The 20,761-nt window shown below is 44.2% G+C and overlaps 1 protein-coding gene across 4 annotated transcripts in view; it reads left to right on the top strand.

Annotated features, from left to right (window-relative positions):
• LOC135401143 (DNA polymerase zeta catalytic subunit-like) overlaps positions 1-20,761 on the top strand; it is a 36,465-nt gene that overhangs the window by 2,397 nt on the left and 13,307 nt on the right. For 3 of the 4 annotated variants that reach the window (XM_064633350.1, XM_064633349.1, XM_064633352.1), the window contains exons 2-18: positions 244-410; positions 520-722; positions 792-862; positions 2,745-2,826; positions 3,093-3,235; positions 3,450-3,547; positions 4,840-4,935; positions 5,417-5,504; positions 6,560-6,624; positions 6,722-6,766; positions 6,900-7,018; positions 7,193-7,430; positions 10,178-14,949; positions 17,639-17,749; positions 18,220-18,444; positions 18,616-18,824; positions 19,525-19,762. In XM_064633350.1, coding sequence (XP_064489420.1) covers positions 272-410; positions 520-722; positions 792-862; positions 2,745-2,826; positions 3,093-3,235; positions 3,450-3,547; positions 4,840-4,935; positions 5,417-5,504; positions 6,560-6,624; positions 6,722-6,766; positions 6,900-7,018; positions 7,193-7,430; positions 10,178-14,949; positions 17,639-17,749; positions 18,220-18,444; positions 18,616-18,824; positions 19,525-19,762 — 6,942 coding nt within the window. In that variant the 5' untranslated portion in view covers positions 244-271. The remainder of the gene's footprint in view (positions 1-243; positions 411-519; positions 723-791; positions 863-2,744; positions 2,827-3,092; positions 3,236-3,449; positions 3,548-4,839; positions 4,936-5,416; positions 5,505-6,559; positions 6,625-6,721; positions 6,767-6,899; positions 7,019-7,192; positions 7,431-10,177; positions 14,950-17,638; positions 17,750-18,219; positions 18,445-18,615; positions 18,825-19,524; positions 19,763-20,761) is intronic. The other variant, XM_064633351.1, reaches the window with a different exon arrangement.

The following is a 20,761-nucleotide window of genomic DNA, read 5'->3' as shown; positions in this document are numbered from 1 at the left end:
TGTAGCAGGTATGCAGTGAAAGTGACGTTCGCTTGGGAGGAGTGCACTTCACGAAAATGACACTAAATTAGCCCATGTGACGGGTATTATCCACAGTTGGAGTCTCCTAGTGACACCTATATCAGTGCTCTTTGCCATTATGCCGTCTCGTTGCAGTGTAGAACCCACTGAGAACCTCTCGCTTTCATATTCTTGTTGATTAAATAAAAATGCGAGGGCTTATATGAATGCTTTGTGTTTCAGGACTATCTTCATCAACAGCCATGACCAGATGTTTTCGTTAAGAATTGTGACAGTTGACCACTACCTGGCACCACCAGTGTATCCACTGGACCCACAATTTTCAAAATTTCGGGGAAATGAGGTCTGGCAGGTACCCGTCCTGCGGGTCTTTGGGGTCACCCCTGGCGGTGAGTACAAACTCTGTAATGTCTCTGCTACTCTGGCCACCCAAAATTGAATATAATTTGAAAGCCACATTTGACATCTTTGCCAACGTCGTGTACTTGCAATTTTCAGGACAAAAGGCATGTCTTCATGTGCACGGCATTTTTCCGTATCTCTGCATTCCCTACGACGATGATGAAAATGGGGGGCTTCCAGTGGAAAGATTTTCGCGGTTACTGGCTCTGGATCTTGACAAGCTGCTTAATGCTGCTGCAGGAAAGAGCAGCAGCACCCACCAACATGTATACAGTATCGAAGCCTTCCAAGCAATGCAAGTTTGAACATTTGAAATTTTGTACCAGCGCTAGATTTCGTAATTCAGATAGAAATGTTGCTGTAGGCAGCTGTACGGGTTTCACAACAAAGAGAAGACATTCCTGCGAATCTACTTCTACAACCCATTCACTGTTAAAAGGTAGGTGAACGCATAGCATTTCTTTAGCTAAAAAAGCTTCCTCTGGTTCATAAGACATTTTATTTTGGAATGCTAGATAAAACGTGTGGATAAGTGGTGTATTGTGAACTAAAAAAATAGTGTCAGGTTGACTTCGTTACCCAGATTTTGCATCCTCTACTTGCATCACGTCTAAATATGTTAGGTGTGTTTGTAGGTTCTGATAATGCGTTTGACAAAGCGAGAAAACACTGCATAAGCTCCCACTTGGCACATGGTTGTGAACTGTGAACTAGCTGCTGCATGTATGATACCCCGTGGTTGTGGTTTTTGTAATGACCTCAGTATTTTAGCACATCTAGCAAAGTTTTCTGTCTGTAAACATGAGTTCTACACTCATTCCAACACAATTTTTTCATTGCACATTCATTCTCAGCTCTCTAATTTAAGATTGAGCACCAATGTAAGGCCCACCAAGTGAAGGATTGCCTGCGAAACCACAAACAACGTGCGCCGCAAAACTCAGGCCCCGAAACATGTTCCCCTGATTGCATATACAGTGTGGGGAGTGCATTCGTTGCTATGTAGTAGGACGTTTCCTATTGAACCCAGCGGACCGAAGTTCTATTGCTGGTTGGTTGAAAAGTTTATGGGAGATGTACAGTGCAATCCCGTTATAATTCGAACTCGAACTCAAAGGGGACCGAAGATTTGTTCCAATAAAATGGAGTTCATACTAAAGGGAGCTGCTCTGAATGAGGGCTTGATGCATTGGCAGCGCACACAATCTGCATCGGTGGCACGTCATGGTTCACTAGGCCTTGCCGCGCGTTTACGGCGGAATATAATGTCGGAAATATATAGGAAACTCATTCTTTCCGGAATATTTGTTCACAAGCAAACATCAAAACATCTAACGGCAGAATATCATCTGTTATATGCGCTTGCATTTGTTCCTTCAGCCGTGACTCTGTCAACATCGTTTGTGATGTTAAGCCCAACCCAATCGTGAACGTGAATATTGCCAACAGAATTCAAAAACAATTCAACAGGAAGGGTCTTGAACCTCTTAAAAAACGAGGCTTGCTTGTTCTGCCGACGGTGGGTAATACCCATGTCACACGGACAGTCCTCAATCATCATTGAAACCAACGGCCATTGAACATGCGCCAGCGCCACCCAGCGTGTAACCTGTCAACTTATGAAAAAGCTTTTGGGTCCAGTGCTCAGTGACGGGTTGGCACTTTACACACTAGGTGGCGCTACACACATTTTCAATGGCCATTGAATTTAAAGATAATTGAAGACTGCCCGTGTGACAAGGTTGTAAGTGGCATTGTGCCGTGCCAGTCTCGTTGGCGCACGCCATTATGGTGATTCGTTCCTTCCGCCTCTTCCCTCTGGCAGAAGTATTGCTTTTATGGGTAAGTAATAAGTATATAAGTAAACTTGACACTTCACACAGCTGGCGTGCGGCCAGGGGCTTCTGAGCTAATGCGCAGTTGAGAGTCGGGTGCAGAAGGGCATCCTCATTTGAGCATACCGTAGTAATACACATGGTTTTGCTGGGGCCCGACCATCAGTTCAAGTTGTCCGGAGGTTTGAATTAAGAGATTTCGAATCAACGGGATTGCACTGCAGTTGGAGGGATAGTGTGCTGTGGAACAGACAGACAACCCTCAGCTAATGTGGATGTTGAATGATATTGTTACTCTGTGTTTGTAGTCATGTTACGGGTAGATAAGTCTGTTACTAGTTAAGGAGAGAAAAAAAAATTCTATTGTATTGTAAAAAGAAAAATGAATATTGTGAGGAGCAAACTCCTGCAGAAGACTTGCAAATAGCTGTGCAGGATATCTCTTCTTGAAAACACTATGTGCAAGGGTTTCCCTGTTATGTTCAGGGCCGCTGAGCTGCTCCTGTCTGGTATGGTCCTGAAGCGCATCATGCAGCCTCATGAAGCGCACATTCCTTACATTCTTCAGGTGAGATGTTATGTGCGGTGATGTGAATGAATGGGACTTTCATCGCATGTAATGAAGCGCTTTTTTGTCAGTAAGAAAGTAACAAAAATGAAGAAACATTTGTTCTTTTGGAACATTGTTACCTCCACTGAAACATCATTATGTCTGAATTAGAATTGTAATTATTGTGTGTTATATTTTAGTTAAACCTTTCAGCATCCGTCACAATGTTCCAGGCCTGGGTTGTAGGTTGTAGGATAACATTAGACACTTTTCTTCTTTTTCAGTTCCTGGTTGACCACAATCTTCACGGGATGAACATGCTAAATGTAAATAATTTCAAGTTTCGACATGTCAGTCCCACCTTGTTGAAAAGGGAGAGCTGGCCACTGCAAGAGGCTGAGTTGTGGCGCCTCCAAGATCAACCGCTGTGAGTCTGAGCATTTATTTCTAAATGAAGCATTTGAGTATATGCAGCTGCTAGTAAGCAAATAATGTTGTCTGTTATCCAACTTTTAGAAGTGAGCATGAGTATAGTGATGCTTCCAAACTGATTCACTGGAAGGTCTGCCAAATGGATTTGGAGTGTATTCCTTTATCCACTGCATCTTTAACCACACAGACATTTGTGTGTTATTTTGCAGTGCCTCCTTTTTGGATCCAAAGATAGAAAAACAGTCTGTGTGTGAGCTAGAGCTAGACTGCTGTGGACAAGACATATTGAACTCTAAACATAATGATGGTAAGTATGTGTAATGCTGCCACATTGTGGACTTGCTCGCTTCCTCATCTAGAATTTTTCAGGGAAAATTCCTTTCCTTAACTTGGGTGTGAAAACTGGGACAAGTCTTATTGCTCACAATCCACTAATTCTTGGTGCAAATTTTGTTGCATTTGAAAAATGTGGTACTATTGTTCTCCCTCAGTGAATTAAGGAATACATCACTAGGCTTATCTCAGTACAGAAACAGTTCATCAGCCAGCACTCGTAACTGACCAGCACTGCCAGCATGTTTGATATGTTGCAAGATGTTAGAGTTAGAGGAACCTAGCTCAGGCCTGCTGACTGTCCTTTATGCCCTGCACATCCTCAGCCCACGTGCCTAGCCGAAACCAAAAATCCTTGTTTCTTCCGGCAGTTGTGCCGTACAAAATTTTTTCCGTCCGTGTTATCAACACCAGTGAGGAAATTAAATGCTCTGTGCACATAATCGGGTCCGCACACACTTGTTAGCAATGCGCTCATTTTTAACCTACAAGTAAACGCTAACATTTGTTAGGTAGAGGCCAAGGGTGCAGACAATTTACTATACTGGGCATCAAGTGCTGAAGATTAACACCAATTTTGAGATTTCCACCATTGTCGTTATTGTTGCCGCAGCCAAAATCGTAGGCAAAATGGTGTCCGTGGTCTCAAGACCCCTGGTGGTGAAACTCCCAAATCATCATCATCATTAAAATAAAGTTGTTGTAATCTCAAGAGAAGTCTCTGGTCAATTACAGTAGAGGATTCACGATTTTTTATTTGTACTCATTTATATTGCAGATTTTAAAGTGGGACTGCTAGGCCTAGCCTGTGAAACAACCAGCCTGTCTCTTTTTTTTTTCTTTTTTGGCGAGATAAAATATTTTGAATTGAAAACTCAATTTGTGTGCCACATTTGGAATGAGATGGGGGGGCAAGTCACATACATATGTTTCACGTGCCCTGTGTGCCTGACAGACGAGATTGTCTGGCTCCACAATTTGTTCTTGATATTGCAGAACCTAGCATCCAGTGGCACTTTGGCTTCAGACCCATGGTGTCCATCTACCCTTCTTTTGTAACAGGAAGTGGTTGTGCTTCATTGTCTTCTGTGTGCACAAAGAGTTATGGCAAAAAAGAAACAAAGAAAAAGTCACATAAAAAACAACTTGAACTGTGTTGTTTTAAGCTATGGAGCAAGATTTAGAAAGCATACTACTGAAACTCAAAAACCTCAGAATCTCGCTATAAATACTATGTACTTTAGTAACGAAGGAAATTATTGGCAGGTGCTATGAATCCAGGGCTAGCTGCCATTTGGCAGGACGAGCGGGAAAGGAGGCAAGAACTCGGTGAAGCATCCCTCACTATGCCATCATCACTAGGCAAGTTGCATTGGCAATACTTAGAGCCTTGTTGTCTTTGGGTTAATCCCGCCAAAACACTTTTTCCACCTGATTTCCATCATCATCACTGGTAAACCCGAAAAACGGACTTGGCGGAGTCCAATTCACCCATCAATATGTGAACCGGAGAACGGCATGCACTATACACTCAAGACAGCCACTCTGCCTCTTTCATCATGAAGTCACTATCACATCACTCTGTTTTTCTTCACAAAAACTGGTTTTACCGGGTTTTACCCTAAAACACAAGGCCCTATGCATATCTGCTTCCCGGGCTCCATGCAAATGTCAATCTGATCGAAATTGCAGAATTCTTGTTCTGAAGCAGCTTGAAAACCAAATATTTCCTGCTCACATCAGAGCTCTGATTCCTAGAACTGCATTTATGTCCCCTACTATTATTTGGAACGTTTCGCGACAGTAGCTTGGAACACCCCTATAATGTGTATATCTCCCGCAGACAGAGATCACGTTACTCGATCGGACAGTGAACTGTTCTACCTGAGGAAGCTTGACAGACTGCTTCAGTCAGCTTGTGCATCAACCAGGCAAGTGCATACACCATGAGTGTTGGCTTCTTTCATGAATAGAAGCGATTTTCCCAGTGTTCTCATAAAACAGCTTGAAGTAGCTTTGTTTGTGCTATCATGTGGCCAGAGCCACAACATTGTGCAAACCTGCAGGCTGCATGCTAGGTGCAGCATGCCATCACTTTCTGTCATCCAGTTTTGCTGATGTTCTGGAAGAAAAGTTTCGAAAGATGCCAGGCTAGACACTCTTGCAGGTCATAACAATTGAGGTGAAGTTGTGAAATTTGCAATGAATGCTCATGACACCGTGTTTTCATCTGTTGAATAGTGGTACACTTAGTGCAGTTGCTGCTGCATTCATGCTCATACTAATGCTGCAGATGCAATAACATATTGGTGAGCACGGTTGAGATGAGGGATATGTTGTGCTATCAGTGGCACCTGTTGGACCCTCATTCACTTATTAACATAAAAAATGTTCACTTTTTTGCATTCACACCCGCAGCTGCTGTAGAGAGCTGTACGCAACTAAGGAATCCAGAAGCTCCGCTGCTTTCCTTCTGCATAACGAGCACAAGAACTAACCCAGATGCATGTTACGATCACAGTTGCAGTACAAAGTTAATGTTACATGCAACAGTTATGCTTAATTTGCTGTGTGGTAGTGTGTCAGGTGTGTTAGGTGTGTTAGGTTTTGTTACCTATTCTTTTTGCCTTATCTTATTCACGCACAATGCATGGTATATTACTTGTCATTCAAATTTTTAGGATTTAACCAATACTTCACTTATGCATGTAATCTGCTGCAGCAGCATTATGTGCAATGCATGTGGTGAAGCACTCAAAAGTAAATCTTGATGTGCCCTCCTATTTGCAACTGTTTCATTGTTATTCGTTGTGGCTCATTTCGTTGTGTATTTTGATGATCTGTGGTGCTGACATGGAGGGGACCCCACCACTCTTTGTCTTGTACATTTCACCAATGGTGATGCCATGCCTGGCAATGTTTCCTAGATTTGTACAACGCCGTGGCCAAGGAAATGGTCTCATATATTTCATTTCTTTGTCTATAGTCGTTCCCAACTCGACGTTGCACACTTTTCCTATCACGAACCAAAAGACCTTGCAGCCGCTCGAGGTATGTGCATAGTGGTGCTCTCACCTTTCTCTGTGATCATTGTCAGACCAGTTTTGATTATGCATATTTAACATTGGTACACATTTTCTTAACATAGATATTACGGACAGTGTGGACACTGTCACTTCGGTCTCCGAAATCCGTGAGTCAGCTTAGTGATGCACTTTTGTTATTTATTTATTTATTTATTCATTTATTGGTTTTACTTGTATTTGCCCATTTCCCTCAATATGGGCACAAGTAGCCATTCTCTCTTTCTTTTCCATTCTTATCAGTGGACAGTCAGGACATGTCTCTTGTGGACATGCTAGCGCGGGCTACAGCTAACCAGTCAATGGCTGAGAATCCAGCAGAAGATATAGACAGCGTTCTGAGTTCGGTTCCAGCATCTCAGGTATGAAGACATTGACGCAACACAAAGACCACATAAGGTCTGCAATCGTTTTCTTGTAGATTCTCAATTTTTCCTGATTTTTCGTCTCTGCATGCACATGTTTTCCTGATTACGTCAAAAATCCCGCTAACGTGTCGCAGGATTTGTTCGATATCCCAAAGTTCTGCGTTGCAGGTACAAGATGATGGAAGTGAAGACGATGATGACGATGTCATGACGAGAGAAATGTCTCAGGTTTTTGACTCTGAGTCTATGCTAGAGGCAGAGCAGCCTGCTGAAAACCAGCCTCTGCCTGGTGCAGACAGCTTTAATCATGCGCAAAGTGGCTGGGATGAAAGTGATGAGATTGTACGGTTGCCCTGTCAGCTCGATGGCACAGATGACGACCTGGAAGCAATCCGATCAAAGAAAGGTGCGTATGCTTGCTTGAGGCACTTCGCATTTAATGAACCTGTGGTGGAAGAGAGGAGGATGCAATCCTGGAAACGCATAGTGCGTTCCACAACTAACTCTCGAGTAGGAGTTCGTCACGTGACAGTTGTACCGTGTGACCCTTAGAGTAGGGGAAACCCTCGGGTAGGTTGTGGGACGGCGAGAGTATGACTCTCAACATGGCGGCAGCAGACGACAGTGACATTTGGTCCCCCGGGACATCAGAAGTGCTGGCCGCTGCTTCGCTTTGGTGTGACGGTGTTGACTTGGGTATGGTGTCATCTGCGTGTGTTCTTAAAGCGTTCCCGCCGTGAATTAGGGGTATTTACCGCTCATCCCGAGACACGGAAGCGTTGTTCTGGCAGCAGCTAGCTCTAGAACCATAGAAGCAGCTTTCGACCTTCACATGCAACAATCTGATGTGTGTTGTATGTATGGTTTTATGCATGTTGCTCTAAAGAAAACATCAGGTCACAAAATCTGCACTGGAACTTTCCGGCGTCCTCTGTGATGCAGCCGAGCAGCAGCAAAAGCAGACGACCATATGCAGACGACAACTCTGACGTCACTACTCTTAGCTACTCCCGTCTGATAGGGAGTAGAGCGAGTCGATCTCGATTACCTACTCTCGAGTAGGTGACTCGCTTTTGGAACGGGGGTCGTGACGTCATCGAGTAGGTTTTGGAACATGGAGTGTGGCTACTCCCTATTCTTGGGTCGACCCAAGTATGTTCTGGAACGCAGCCACAAGTAAAAAAATGGCCATTGATAGAGCGCTTCAAGTATCTGGTTTTGGGTACCACAGTGAAAGTTCACTAGACTGAAGTGAGTACAGGGGAGCTTGCTATCTCGAATTAAAGTAAAACCATGGTGCATAAATAGAGCCTGAAGTTTTAGGGTTTAACCCGATTATTCCCCGAACTTGCACCCCCCGAATTGAAGGTTGCCTCTTTAGGGTGAAACCCGATTTTTACCCGGCAAATTACCCTCACTGAGATTTCTGTAGGAATGCACACTAACTTGTTTGGCAACAAATGCAGTTTCATCACCATTTGTACCGAACTACAGTTCAGTTAGTTTGAGTAACTGAGCCCGATTTCTCCCTGAATTTAGTGTACTCGAAGTTTTTCCACCCGAATTTGCATGAATGCCCTTGTTTATTTACCCGATTTTTACTCCCCGAAATTAGAAAAAAAAATTTCCTGAAAACCTCAGGCTCTATGCATAAATGATGTTTAAAGACATTTATTTTGCAATATTCACAAATGCACAGCGATATCTGGTACTTAGCACATTGGTTAGGGTGCGCCTACCTCTCCGCTGTACTTTATTATCAATAAGCAGATCATTGTGTTGTTTCACAGTGTCCGCTTCGCGCTTTCTGTGATCCCAACCTAATGACAGACTTGTTTGTACAATGCACATATTTTGCGGAGAAAAAAAAAAGCCGCAAAACACGAACATCACGAAGACGATAAAAGAACAGGAAAGTTTGTTCTGGTGTGTTGTGCACCATTCTGCTGCATGTGACTGCATTCTGGCTGTGGCCATGGCTACAACTCAAAATTTAGTGTGCTAATCAAATCCTAGATCAAAGCCAACATGGCGGCGGCTTCCATGAATCAAGAGCCATGCGGTGGGGCCATAAAAAAGATATGTAGAACTGTAACTCGTGCTGCACTGGGACTCGTTAAACTGGGAATCACTTGCAGTAGCTACAATAGCGCTCCTGCGGGGGATTCTAGCAAAGTTCGTTCATCTGAATAGTTCGTTGAAGCGAAGCATTCGTTCAAGTGTTGTTTTACTGTAATATATATTTATAATATAATATTTATATATTTTAACCAATATAATGCGCATAATGAGGGATTTGACGACATCCCACACCGCTCCTTTTGTAGGAACAATGTTCAGTTCGAAAATGCTTGCTCAACATTAGCACTTGATACGGATAGCACCAGTACGTTTAGAGTGTCAGGCATTAACAGGAAGACGACATGGCCCCGCGGGTCGCTGATGGCCGGTGATGGTAAAAGCGGTGGTCCAGATGACCTACCGATTTGGCCAGACGAGTTGTTGAAATGAAGGAATGCAGCAGATGAGTTGAAGAAAGGCAAGAGGTTTATTAGGGCTTTCGGGTGGTAAAGGGCGGAATTCAGAGTTCACGGAAGATGATTGCTCGTCGACGAAGCCCGATGAACTCCAGGGCATGCATGGCGCTAGTTGGATGGTAGTAATGTTGGGTCTGCAGAGGGGATGGTGATGACACCGTCGCCCACAAGAGCTGCAGCATAAAGCACCTGAAAACTCACCTGTAGGAGTTACACGTACCAACAGATGCTTTGATGTAACACAGTTCGAAGTGCTCATTCCAGGGATTGACTGTGTGTAATTAATTCTGCAGACCAAAAAATAAACCTTGTATGTTTATCAGTGCCTTTTAGTAAATGCCGAAAATTCAAATTGCGGCATCTCGGGACACCACACTGCGAAAGCATCGTCTGTTCGAGAACGTTGACAATGTTCCCCCCCCCAATGATGCAGTTCGCGACAGGAAACAGTATTAAGGGACTGTGGTTGTGCTGAGCTCTTAATTGCTACAGTGTCATGTGTATTGATGATCCACGAACGTTCGAGCTCGTGTAAGCTTGCTTCCATCTGCATGTGTTTATGCAAGTACAGCTTTCTCGCTCCAAATTTTCACCATGACTTGTTTGTTTGTTACAGGTCAATCAGGGCCCTTACATTTTTCGCCATTGTTAACAAATGAGGATGCTGACAATGTGAATGACTGCTCATCTCCTTCAGAGACTCCGTTGATGACAGACAATGAAGAGGCTGGTGATGTCTGTGAAGGTGATCTTAACTGGAAACCACCCCCTTTGCTTTCGCGAAGGCTTCTGTCCGTGCCAGGAGATGACCTCATTGGGGACGACTCTGAAAGCTCATGCACTGACAGTGAGGTCAACAACATTGTACAAACCAAGCCTTGTTCACGGATTGACCGGCCAGTGGACTCTTCAGACCCAGAGGCACGTGACACGTCACACAAAGTCAACCCTGTGCCTACAAGGAGGCACAGTCGGACCACAAAGCTGTCTTTAACCTTGCGGAAGAGAAAGGCTTGCTCAGAAAGCTCAGAGTCTCAGAATACGTCAGAACCTCCCAAGTCCTCCGGCACGACCACAGCGGATAGTCCGTGTCCCCAACCACCTTCGGATATGGCGGGTCAAGCTTACGTAACGAAATCCGGTAGCTCCTCCGAGTTGAGCATTTCGACCGCTGGGAGCCAGAGTGACAAGAGACGAACGTTCAAAGACCTGTCCCGGGAAAAGCAGACAGATGAAGGTGAAACCAAGTTCAGGAATGTGAGGAAAAGCTCTAAAAGGACAGCCCATGATGCGAATCTTGGCACGCCTACTTTTCAGTCTGCCAGGAAGAAAAGGAAGACTGACGTGCAAAGTCCAAAAGACGAGACAGGGAGAAGACACCACGAAAGAAGCAAGACCTTTTCGTTTTGGGAGTGCACTGTTGTATTGACTCAGTTAAGCGAAACTTGTATCAAGAGGTGGACGCAACCAAGACCAGTTAAAAGTAGGCAAAAGCAACCTGCGGGAACCAACAAGGAAAAAAGAGTAAAGGGGACAAGGAAAAGGAGGAACCACAGGGGCAAAGAAGATCCCCAGAACAACCACAGAAGCAAGAACGATGGCCAGACAAGGCCGGAGCACCACGATGATATGTGTGTCAGCTCAGACGAAGCCTTTCATGAAAACGGAAAGGGGCCTGTCATTAATTTGGGGTGCTCTGATTCAGATTCGATTGACCTTCCTAAGGTTATTATTGAAATCTCATCCGAAGAGGATCTTGCGTCCAAAAGACGAGAGACCAATAAAATTTGTGTCACTAACGCAGAGAAGGTAAATGACGTTGGTGAGCGCCGCAGTGTGTCTAGTCCAGTTGATCTTCAGCCCAATGCAACATTTACCAAAGACTCCGTTGAAGTAAACAATGTCATACAAGAGAAGGTGACAGGAAGGTCCTCTGGTAAACGTCAAAATAAAAAGAGCAGGACCAAAGAGCATGTGGCGACGAATACTACTGCTCCGGAGCCAAACGTACATGGGAATAGTGTAAATGCGAAGGAGATAGAATCACGCTGTATGTCGCCATCAGTGCACATGCGAAAGCAGTCTAAAAGTGTCACTCATGACGCAGGGAGCATTAATAAACACCCAAAGAGCCTGAAACGTGAACCAAGAAAGGTGAAGAAAGAGTGTGACAGTCCAGTGCAGAAAGCCAGTGGCACCGTTGACAAATGTAGAAACAAGAGTCCTACCCCGAAACAGTTAGCACGGCGTGTAGTGAAGTCACAAACTTGTACCAGGGAAACTCGCAGAGTTGTAGCTGAAAGTAGTACGAATGGTAGAACTGCAACAAAATACCGTAAGAAAGGAGAAAGGACATCTGAGGCTGCCAAGAACAGGAAGTACGTAAAATCATCATCATCGTCATCAGCAAACATTGTTGAATCCAGCGCATCAAGGACTTTCTCACTTGATAGAGATGAGTGTGACAGAGCCCTTCGCTTTGCTGAAAGCATGTGCACCAGTGATGTTCCCTTGAAGTTATCCGGAAGCCAGTCCTCAGCTGTGATACTTGGAAATGATGCTTGCAGTTCAAGCTCCAGTCTCGGTCTAGATGCTAGGGTTTGGAACCTAGAGTACGTTCCAGGTGATAATCCAGACAGTTCTTCTGAGGTGCCTCTTACTTGGTCGTCGGCTACGGAGGATAATGAATTAGGGAAGAACAAAACTGTTGAGTTGCCCACTAAAACTGTACCAACACTGGACCTACCCTGCTCTGCGGCAGCGTCACAAATTGAAGTGCAGCAAGCAAATGACCGAGTTTCCGGCAGATCAAGAAAACCGTCGACACAGAGAAAATCAAAAGCGAAAACTCGTAAAGGGCGCGCCACCAAGAGCCAAAGTGGAGTCCCAAGTGCCTTGCATCCGGATCCTTCCTCTTCACTGTCAACGCAACAGTGTGACCCTAATGAACTTGGAGGAAGCAGCTATGCCCAGTGTTCTAGCCAATCTCAGCTCTCAGGATCTAGCTCTAGTCAAGCCATCTTTCAGTCATTACCATCAGTGCCTTCCAGTGGTACAGACACTAGTGTGTTCAAAAATTCGCAGGTCGAACCTGATGTTGGTATATTCACGCAGGATTCGAGCCGGTCACTGTTTAGTGGATCTAGTTGCGTGACTTCACAGCCTTCCCAGGGGTCCAGTAAAATTGGCAGCCAGCCAGTCGTCGCACATTCAGAAAGCAATTGCAGTCAAACTAACACTGCCGGTACTGCATGCAAGCACGAGCAAGCCTCGGATGATGATAACGATGACGATAATATTATTGGGTTTGACTCCGAGCAACACTGGGTGATAGTGGACGAAGTGGAAGATAGTGAGACAGGTGTGAAGGGTCACTCTTCACCGGACCTCTTTGCAAGTCAAGGACAAGCACTGTCCGATGCTTCTATCCCAAATAGTCCAAGTGGCACAGATCGCGCTGGGGATGCAGAGGACAGCTGCAAAACACTCGATGATGCTGACCTCACTAACTTTGATCTGACACCTATAAATACTCGTAGCCAGGTTGAGCAACAAAGTGTAGTTGAACAAACAAATAATGAAGGCTCGGATGTAATTAGTCAAAATTTTACAAAAAAAGGTGGAGAAGAGAAGCCGGAAGAAGAAACAAGGAGGGACGTTGCATTTCAGAAGGATGCTCCGAGAAATGTAGCCTGTTCACTCGACTTCACAGTTGCAAGCCAATACGATACCGGCCTAATGAACGAGTTAGCTAGTATGGAAAGCAAATGGAGTGCCTGCAGCATTGAATTTGTTAATGTAGAGAATGGGCAAGGCATGGATAATCAGACTTGCAAGGAGCGTGCTTTGGATATTTGCTCAGACTCTTTGGACTTCACACAATTGCAGTCCAGTGAGAAGATGGCTGAAAATGGTGACCAACATGTGCATGTTCCTAAGAGCCCTCCAAGCAGCACTGGGTTTGAATGTTGTCTTATTGATATTGCCAGTTCTGTGGAGGAAACTGGAACTCTTCGGCAAAACAGCCAGCAGGATGCACCTGAAGAAAAACGAGGGACCAGCAGCATCGTTGACAACTTGAGAGATTCTGCGAGTGAGGCAACAAACATGCAGAATGTGGAAGGGGACGTTACTGTTGTCAGCAGTAGTGTGCAAGAGGAACTTGACTGTGGCTCTAGGGTGATAAGCAACAGTTCTGAAGACAGTGTTAAATGCTGTGAACTGTCAAAAGGTTCAGAGGAAGCACCTGCTCTGGTGCTCTGTGAAAGTCCTTCTGCCGAGATGATGCAACAGTCAGCCACATTTCATGATGTTGAAGGAGAGTGTGTTTCTGCAACTACCTTGGGGTCATCAAATGCTGAGGCAGAAAAATGCGCAGGTTGTTCACAGGATGTGAAAGTGGTGTCACAGGAGGATGCAAATAACATAGCTCCAGAAGTTAACTGTAACATCGATATATCCTTGGGCTCTTCAGAGTTATCAAGCAGCACCATCCAAGCAAATGAAACAGAAAACACAATTGGCATACATAGTTTTTATGTTAACACTACTGTTCTTGGTGATGATCTTGATGCGGACCATTGTTCGAAATCGCAAGAAGAGAACGTACCCCCTGCCGTCCGCAAAGATGGTCTGTTTGCGATGACTCCATCAATACGACCACCTTCTTTTGAGGAAGTGGAATCAAGCCTTGAAACATACGGCTTACCCTCTTGTGTTCCATTGGATCCATTCTGCAGCCGTTCCGCGGATGGCCCGATTAAAGCATCCCTCATCACTGACGAAACAAAGGGAAACCCTTTAGACATATTCAACCACAGGAAGAACGGTACTTTACGAGCTGATCTTCCAGCATGGCAGCAACAAATAGTCAGCGAGTATGCGGAGATTAAAGGAATTAAAGTAGACTTTGTAAAGCACCCCGAAGACAAAGCCACGTTCTGCAGAAATCGTGTAGTTGTATTAACACCTGTGGCACTGCCTCCGTCATGCAAAGTTGTGGAAAGATGGATAGCGGAAAGCAACCGCAAGGCTGGCAACACTGAAGCAAAGCAAAAGGTTTCTGCTGAATGTGAGGCCTGGAGTGAGCTCTCCCAGAACAGTGAACGTGAAGATTGGGATGTGAAACAAAGCACTCCGTTGTCAGTTGTAAAGTCATTAAAACACGTTGCTGCTGAGGATGCATTCAGGAAACAGTTGCAGGCAAAGAAAGGCCATACATTTTCTCAAGAAAGAGATGGCGCTTCATCTTTAACTTCAAGTTCCCTCAGTTGTGATTTGTCTCCCGTGGCGTCGTGCTCAAGGGGAAGGATAAACCGTATGGTTGAACAGGACTCTCCATCAAGCTCCAAAAGTTCAGAAAGGACTGCTGTTCTGACCTGCCCAAAGGTGAGCTCGGTTTTTTTCGTTTTGTTTATATAACAGCAAATAAATAAACACTTTCAATTCTATTTTTAAATGTCTGGGTTTAGACTGCAGTTCAGTTTAATTTTAATTTCACAACAAAAAAGCAGAAGATAAAACCATACATAAATATACAATTTCAAATATGTAGGATATTTCAAAGGTGTTGAAGCGATCAGTGAATCGACAACGAATGACCAAATATAATTTGTAGGGGTGTGCAAATCCGAATATTTGAAGTCGAATTGAATGTCGAATCAAATGGGAGAAAAAATACCAAATCGAATAGCTAATATTCGAGCAAATTTTGCAATATATGCAATATATACATATAATTACAGGTTTGCAATTTGTAGCCCATGGCTTTAGTGTAATTTTTCTGGCATTAACTGTCACAAGAGAGGCACACAATTCTTCTGTGGAAAGCCTCTACTCTTCAATTTTACGTGGTAACATTTCTTGCTTTTCAGGTGAGTCTACACTTACTGGGGTAATTAACTTCAGTTCAAAATTTGATGTCAGGCAGTGACATGTTGCACAAATTAGGCTGTAGTTGTTTTTGAACATCCATAGGTCACTTGTGAAGCAAACAAATTGGCATCCTGCCTCAGCTTTTTCATGAATGCCCTTTAGCATCTTTGCTCGAGCGTGTATGTCTCGCCTGGGAAAGTTGCGTTGCTGAAATTTTGAATTGAAGGGACGTCTCTTAAGGCAGACTCTTGTGATCTATAGTTAGGTTCGCTTCCAGCGAGGGATGGCGGCACTGTCGGAAAGTTGTTTTCTTTGTTTTGCTTTCCTCCCGCACTCTAAAGAAGTGATGTAATCTGCGCCAGCATGCCGAGCATGCTAGCAAGCAACAAAACCATTATTTTCATATGCAGGGATCTGGAAAACTGCAGTAAGTTTCTTGAATTTGTTGATTGCAATCAATTCCCACACTGTTAATGTAGTGAATGACATCATTTTGGCCCAGATATCGTGCCGTTCGTGACGGGAGTAGCGACTTTGTTGCATCTCCCATAGACTCCCATGTGTATTGAAAATTTGACAAAAATCAGTCGATCACTTCAGGCCTTCAAAAATGTGACATTCCCTAGATAAACTCGAGGGGAACGCGCCTCTACCCGTTTCGTTTAGAAATTTAGCAAGGTTTACGAGAACCCTGTGAAGAGAAATTCTCCATAGACTTTCTTAAGAAGTGTGTCTGCCTTAAGACACCCTTTTTGTTCCTGAGCTGCAGGCATTATTCAAAAGTCTCAGCTTTTTAAAGGCAACCACGGACATCAAATCAAAATTTCCCGCCAGCACCGCTAAAGTGCACGTGGGAGGGCCGCCGCCCCTTCCTCGGTCGAAGTACTGTATAAGTAGTAATTTTCACGAGGACCTATTTTTCGCGAAATTTGCGAACGCCCTTTTTTTCGTGAATTTAAGGTCCGGCGAAATATTCGAACCAATGACAGAAAAATACGTGAACGAAATATATAAGAAATTTGACCCAGGACGCGGTGGCAACTTATGTACACGGGGTTTCTTACGCTATATTACACTGCATTCCCTCGCAAAGTGTTCCGTTTGCCACTGCAACTGGAGACAGTAGTCCCGCCTTCATGTACGAATCCCGCGGAGATGTAGGCGTCCCGTGATTCCAGTTCCTTGTAAGCCTGGAACATCCGGCAAGCTTGTATGCACTCTGCCATGCGCAGAGTAATTGTATTTGTAAAAGTTGTCGCATCACTATCTAGCGCCAATCGCACCTGCTCGATGCGATGACAAGAATGACGGGAGACAGGGCAAATTCGGCAGCGGCACAGATACATGCCGAGTAGGACCCCCTACTCGCAGCCCTTTCAGTCAGAACTGCTCAGAAGGAAGACAAGTTGCCCAGTTGTGATACCTTTTATTGATTGGCTTCTTCCAGGAAGTTAAGGAGGAGCCCCCCCCTCCCCGGTCAACGCACCGAGGTACCGCGAATAATTGCCTGATCCTGGCTTCTCACAAATTCGTGAATTATTGAGCTTGCAAATTTAAGCACTTATACAGTATATAGTACAATTAAGTTTGGCTAATGTTAGCTTAAACAAAACACAGTTCCGCCTATGTTAGTCGTGCAGCACTGGCAATTTCGTAAAGCAGGCATCACCTCATGCAGGAAAGCATCAGGTGAGGCCAACTTTCGGGGTGGCTCGTTCATATTTGTGGAATAGTTGAATATTGGGATAACTGGATACTGGATATTCGACTCTCGAATCGAATACTTCGAGTGATTGGTATTGGATTCGAATTTGAGAACTGGAATATTTGCACACCCCTCATAATTTGTTTTATTTCATGCTGTCTGTGATTTGGCACTCATCATGTAATACTGCTGCCGATGTAACCACTCCCTCGCGGGCATTGAATTTCTGCAGGATTGCTTCATACTCTGTTACATACAACTGACGCGGAGTACTACTGGAAGAGGGCAAATACTTCGAAAATTTGAAGTTGAATAACAAAGTAAATAATGTGTGCACAACAGGAGCCAAAAAAGTGATATTTATACTCTTATTAAGTTTGGTTCCCCTGTCTACATCGGTTCACTGTAGTCTGCCAACACCAGAACATTTGCATAACAAGAACCAGCATACGTCAGAATTGAGTTTTATGTTGTGTGTGCCGTTTTCTTTTTTGCTAGACTTCCAGGAGATCCAGTCTGAGCACTAGCACATCTCAATTGGAAGGGCCAACACGTTCTGGTCTTTTCAACTTCAAGCTCAGCCGGGACTGTAAACGAGCAAAAAATGCTGTAAGTGTGTGGAAGCCCATACCCCATTCCTTTCTTATCACTGCCACATTTGCAGAACATTTACTTTCTTGCTTTCTGATTTTCATCATGCACAGTTGACAGCTCCTTCTTAGCGAGAATGTATCAAACAGCAAACACAGTGCAACACTGCACTACTGCAGTTATAGGCAGGTGATTCTTCCAAGATATCTTGAGCAAGCGGTAGGACAACAAAGGGTAAAAAAACTAGATGTTGATTAGCCACACCAAGAAACACAGTCTCAAAATTGATAGCATTGGCAATTTGGCCTATGCCTTGCAATCTAGGAGGACATACACAAAGACATGCATCTTGATGTACAAACCTTAGCGATACGAAGCAGCATGAAAATTATGGGGTAGTGCAGTTGCTGTAGTACAAGTAGAATAGTTGACACACACATATTAGTAGCAGCTTGAAGTGAACATGCCTTTATTCTTGTAATTTACAGGCTCAGATGCTGACTGTCATGAGTGCAGAGTTGCACATTCGTACGCGGAGTGCACTGCGTCCCGACCCTAGCCATGACCCAGTACTCTGCATTTTTTATTGTCTGTACAACGACTTTCCCAGTACCCCTGCTGTCGCAGATCATCCCAGAGAGATAACAGGTGCCATAGTTGTGGGCCCGTCTAGCCTCTCGCCTTCAAGAGATAAAATGTGCGAGAATCACCAGGTGAGTATACTGACACGCCCTCCAATTTTCCGCTCCAGCTGTAGCTGCATAGAATAAATACAAGCAGTTTTCACAAAGCAAGTCACAGTTGCATAGGTCTGCCAGACAATAAAGTGGGCACCCTCTCTGTGTCTGCATATGCAAAGTTTGACCCAAATCTTGTTATTCAAGGGAGGACTGCCTGATATTGAGGACCTGCTGACCAGTGCCGACTTGACAAGCCCAGCTGCAGGGGCTAGTGGTGCAGCACACAATCCACATAACCAGCATAGCCAGGGCAGAAATGTGTTTTGGAGTTCAGGGGTTATTGGCCTCAAAGACATTCATCATGTGGCTGATGAGAAAGAGCTCTATGAAGCACTCATAGAAGTTGTCAGAAAGTGAGTACTTCATTTCAAAGCTGTGTAGCCATAGATTACCTTGGAAATGTTTGTGGTCTTCACGTCACACCTCATTCTGTGGGACTTGCTGGGCATGAAAGGAGAGGGAAACCTCCAAACTGTATGGGTTTCTTTTCCCCTGACATTGCCAAATTGCCACGCTGAACACGTGTACAATAGGGCATTTCCCTTTTTTTCCATGCCTGAGCACTCCTTAGGCACAGCTACAGCCTTATATTTCAGGGTTAGACCCAGTAAAACCCATTTTATCCCCTGTTTTGCACAATCATTCAGAAAACCCCAAAAATTAAGTTGCTGCAGTGCAAATTCAGCCACGAACGCAGGCACTGGCGAGTGCTAAGCAAAGCTGCTTGGCATCTCGTGTTCATCCGAATTGTGAGAAGGGCTCTTTTTGTTTATTTTCCATTTTTATCAATTCTATCATTCCATTTTGCCCTATTTTACAGCTTGTGGAATAAAGCCAGATTTTTATCCCCGGATTTTCAAAAAACATAAACCCAGAAACACAAGGGTCTATCTACAGTACACGCACAGTACGGCTTGGAGCATCCCGCAATTTCTGTAACACGCAGCAATAAAAGTTTGCAACTTTCATCCAATTTTAGTGAAGTCCACAACTCCCTTGATGATCTTTTGTGTCCACAAACATTGTTGTTGTTTTTTCGTACTTTCATACTAGGTGGGATCCAGATATTCTTGTTGGCTACGAAATTCAAATGCTTTCCTGGGGATACCTGCTGCAACGGGCCTCTTGCTTAGGCATGGACCTCCACCAGGGCCTGTCACGTACTCCCACTGAGCCTAAGCAGACCAGTGTGAGCTCCTCCTCTCAAGAAGAACAGGTTGACACTCACGTGGAAGATGTTACAGTTGCTGGTAGGGTGGTGCTCAACATCTGGAGGGTGATGAGGAAAGAGGTATGCGTGAACAGTCAGTCGTTTTATCACTCCCTAATACGTAGACAATACTATGTTAGGAGGCACGTGTGTCGTGGTGTTTTTCTTCAATGTCTCCGTTGTACTTGTGTCTCGTGAGTCGAGTGAACCATGGTGAATCACGAGTTTATGAATCGAACTGTGATCCTCATAACTGATTAGCATCGTAGTGCTTTATTGGACCTCAACATTACAATTCATCAACATCCTAGACATTACTTATCAGCAATATTAATGCTCATTGCTGGACGTCACATCATACCCCATTATTGACCATCATTAAACATCAACATATTGCATAACAGCCCTTCTTTGGCCATCAACATCATCATGACCCATCGTTAAATGTGAAAGTCATCACACATCATTCAACATCACTTCACATGGTTGCCAATTACTCAGCACTACATCATAGACCATCAATCAATATCACATCGTCCTATCTGGTACAATGGTGAATGATGTCCATGATTGCCATTATGAGTGATTTTGCTGGCCTGTAAACATAGGGGCACTGCAGGTGGGCTTAGAAATGCAAGTTTTACTTCCAGAGATGCGTGTTCCAGGATTTTTCATAGTTGCACAAATATTAGAGCTGTGCGAATAGCAAAATTTACATTGCGAATAGTTTACAAATATTTCACTTTCACTGCGAATCGAATCCCAACAATTTCTTTAGACGGCGAATCTAATTTGAATAATCAGAAAAAGCCCAATTTGAATAATTTTGAATACCTCATGGTGAAATATTTTGTGGTGTTGTGCTCGTTCGATGATGTTCCGCTCCAAACTTGTGAGCCTTTGCACCCAGCATAACATATCGTGAGAGAAGGGTCCCTCCTAATGGTAGACTGCATTAGTAGAATGAACTACATTGAGAGTTAGTCAACATGTTCCATGCAGCCTGCTTTGTGTGCATCTCCTCATTTCTATGTTTACATTGTGAATTTTCTGTACTTTGTTTAGAAACTGAACATACTT

The sequence above is a fragment of the Ornithodoros turicata genome, chromosome 7 (assembly GCF_037126465.1).
Source record: "Ornithodoros turicata isolate Travis chromosome 7, ASM3712646v1, whole genome shotgun sequence".
In the NCBI taxonomy this organism is placed as follows: Eukaryota; Metazoa; Arthropoda; class Arachnida; order Ixodida; family Argasidae; genus Ornithodoros; species Ornithodoros turicata.
The sequence above is the reverse complement of the archived record's forward strand: the minus strand, read 5'-3'. Positions and strand labels throughout refer to the sequence as shown.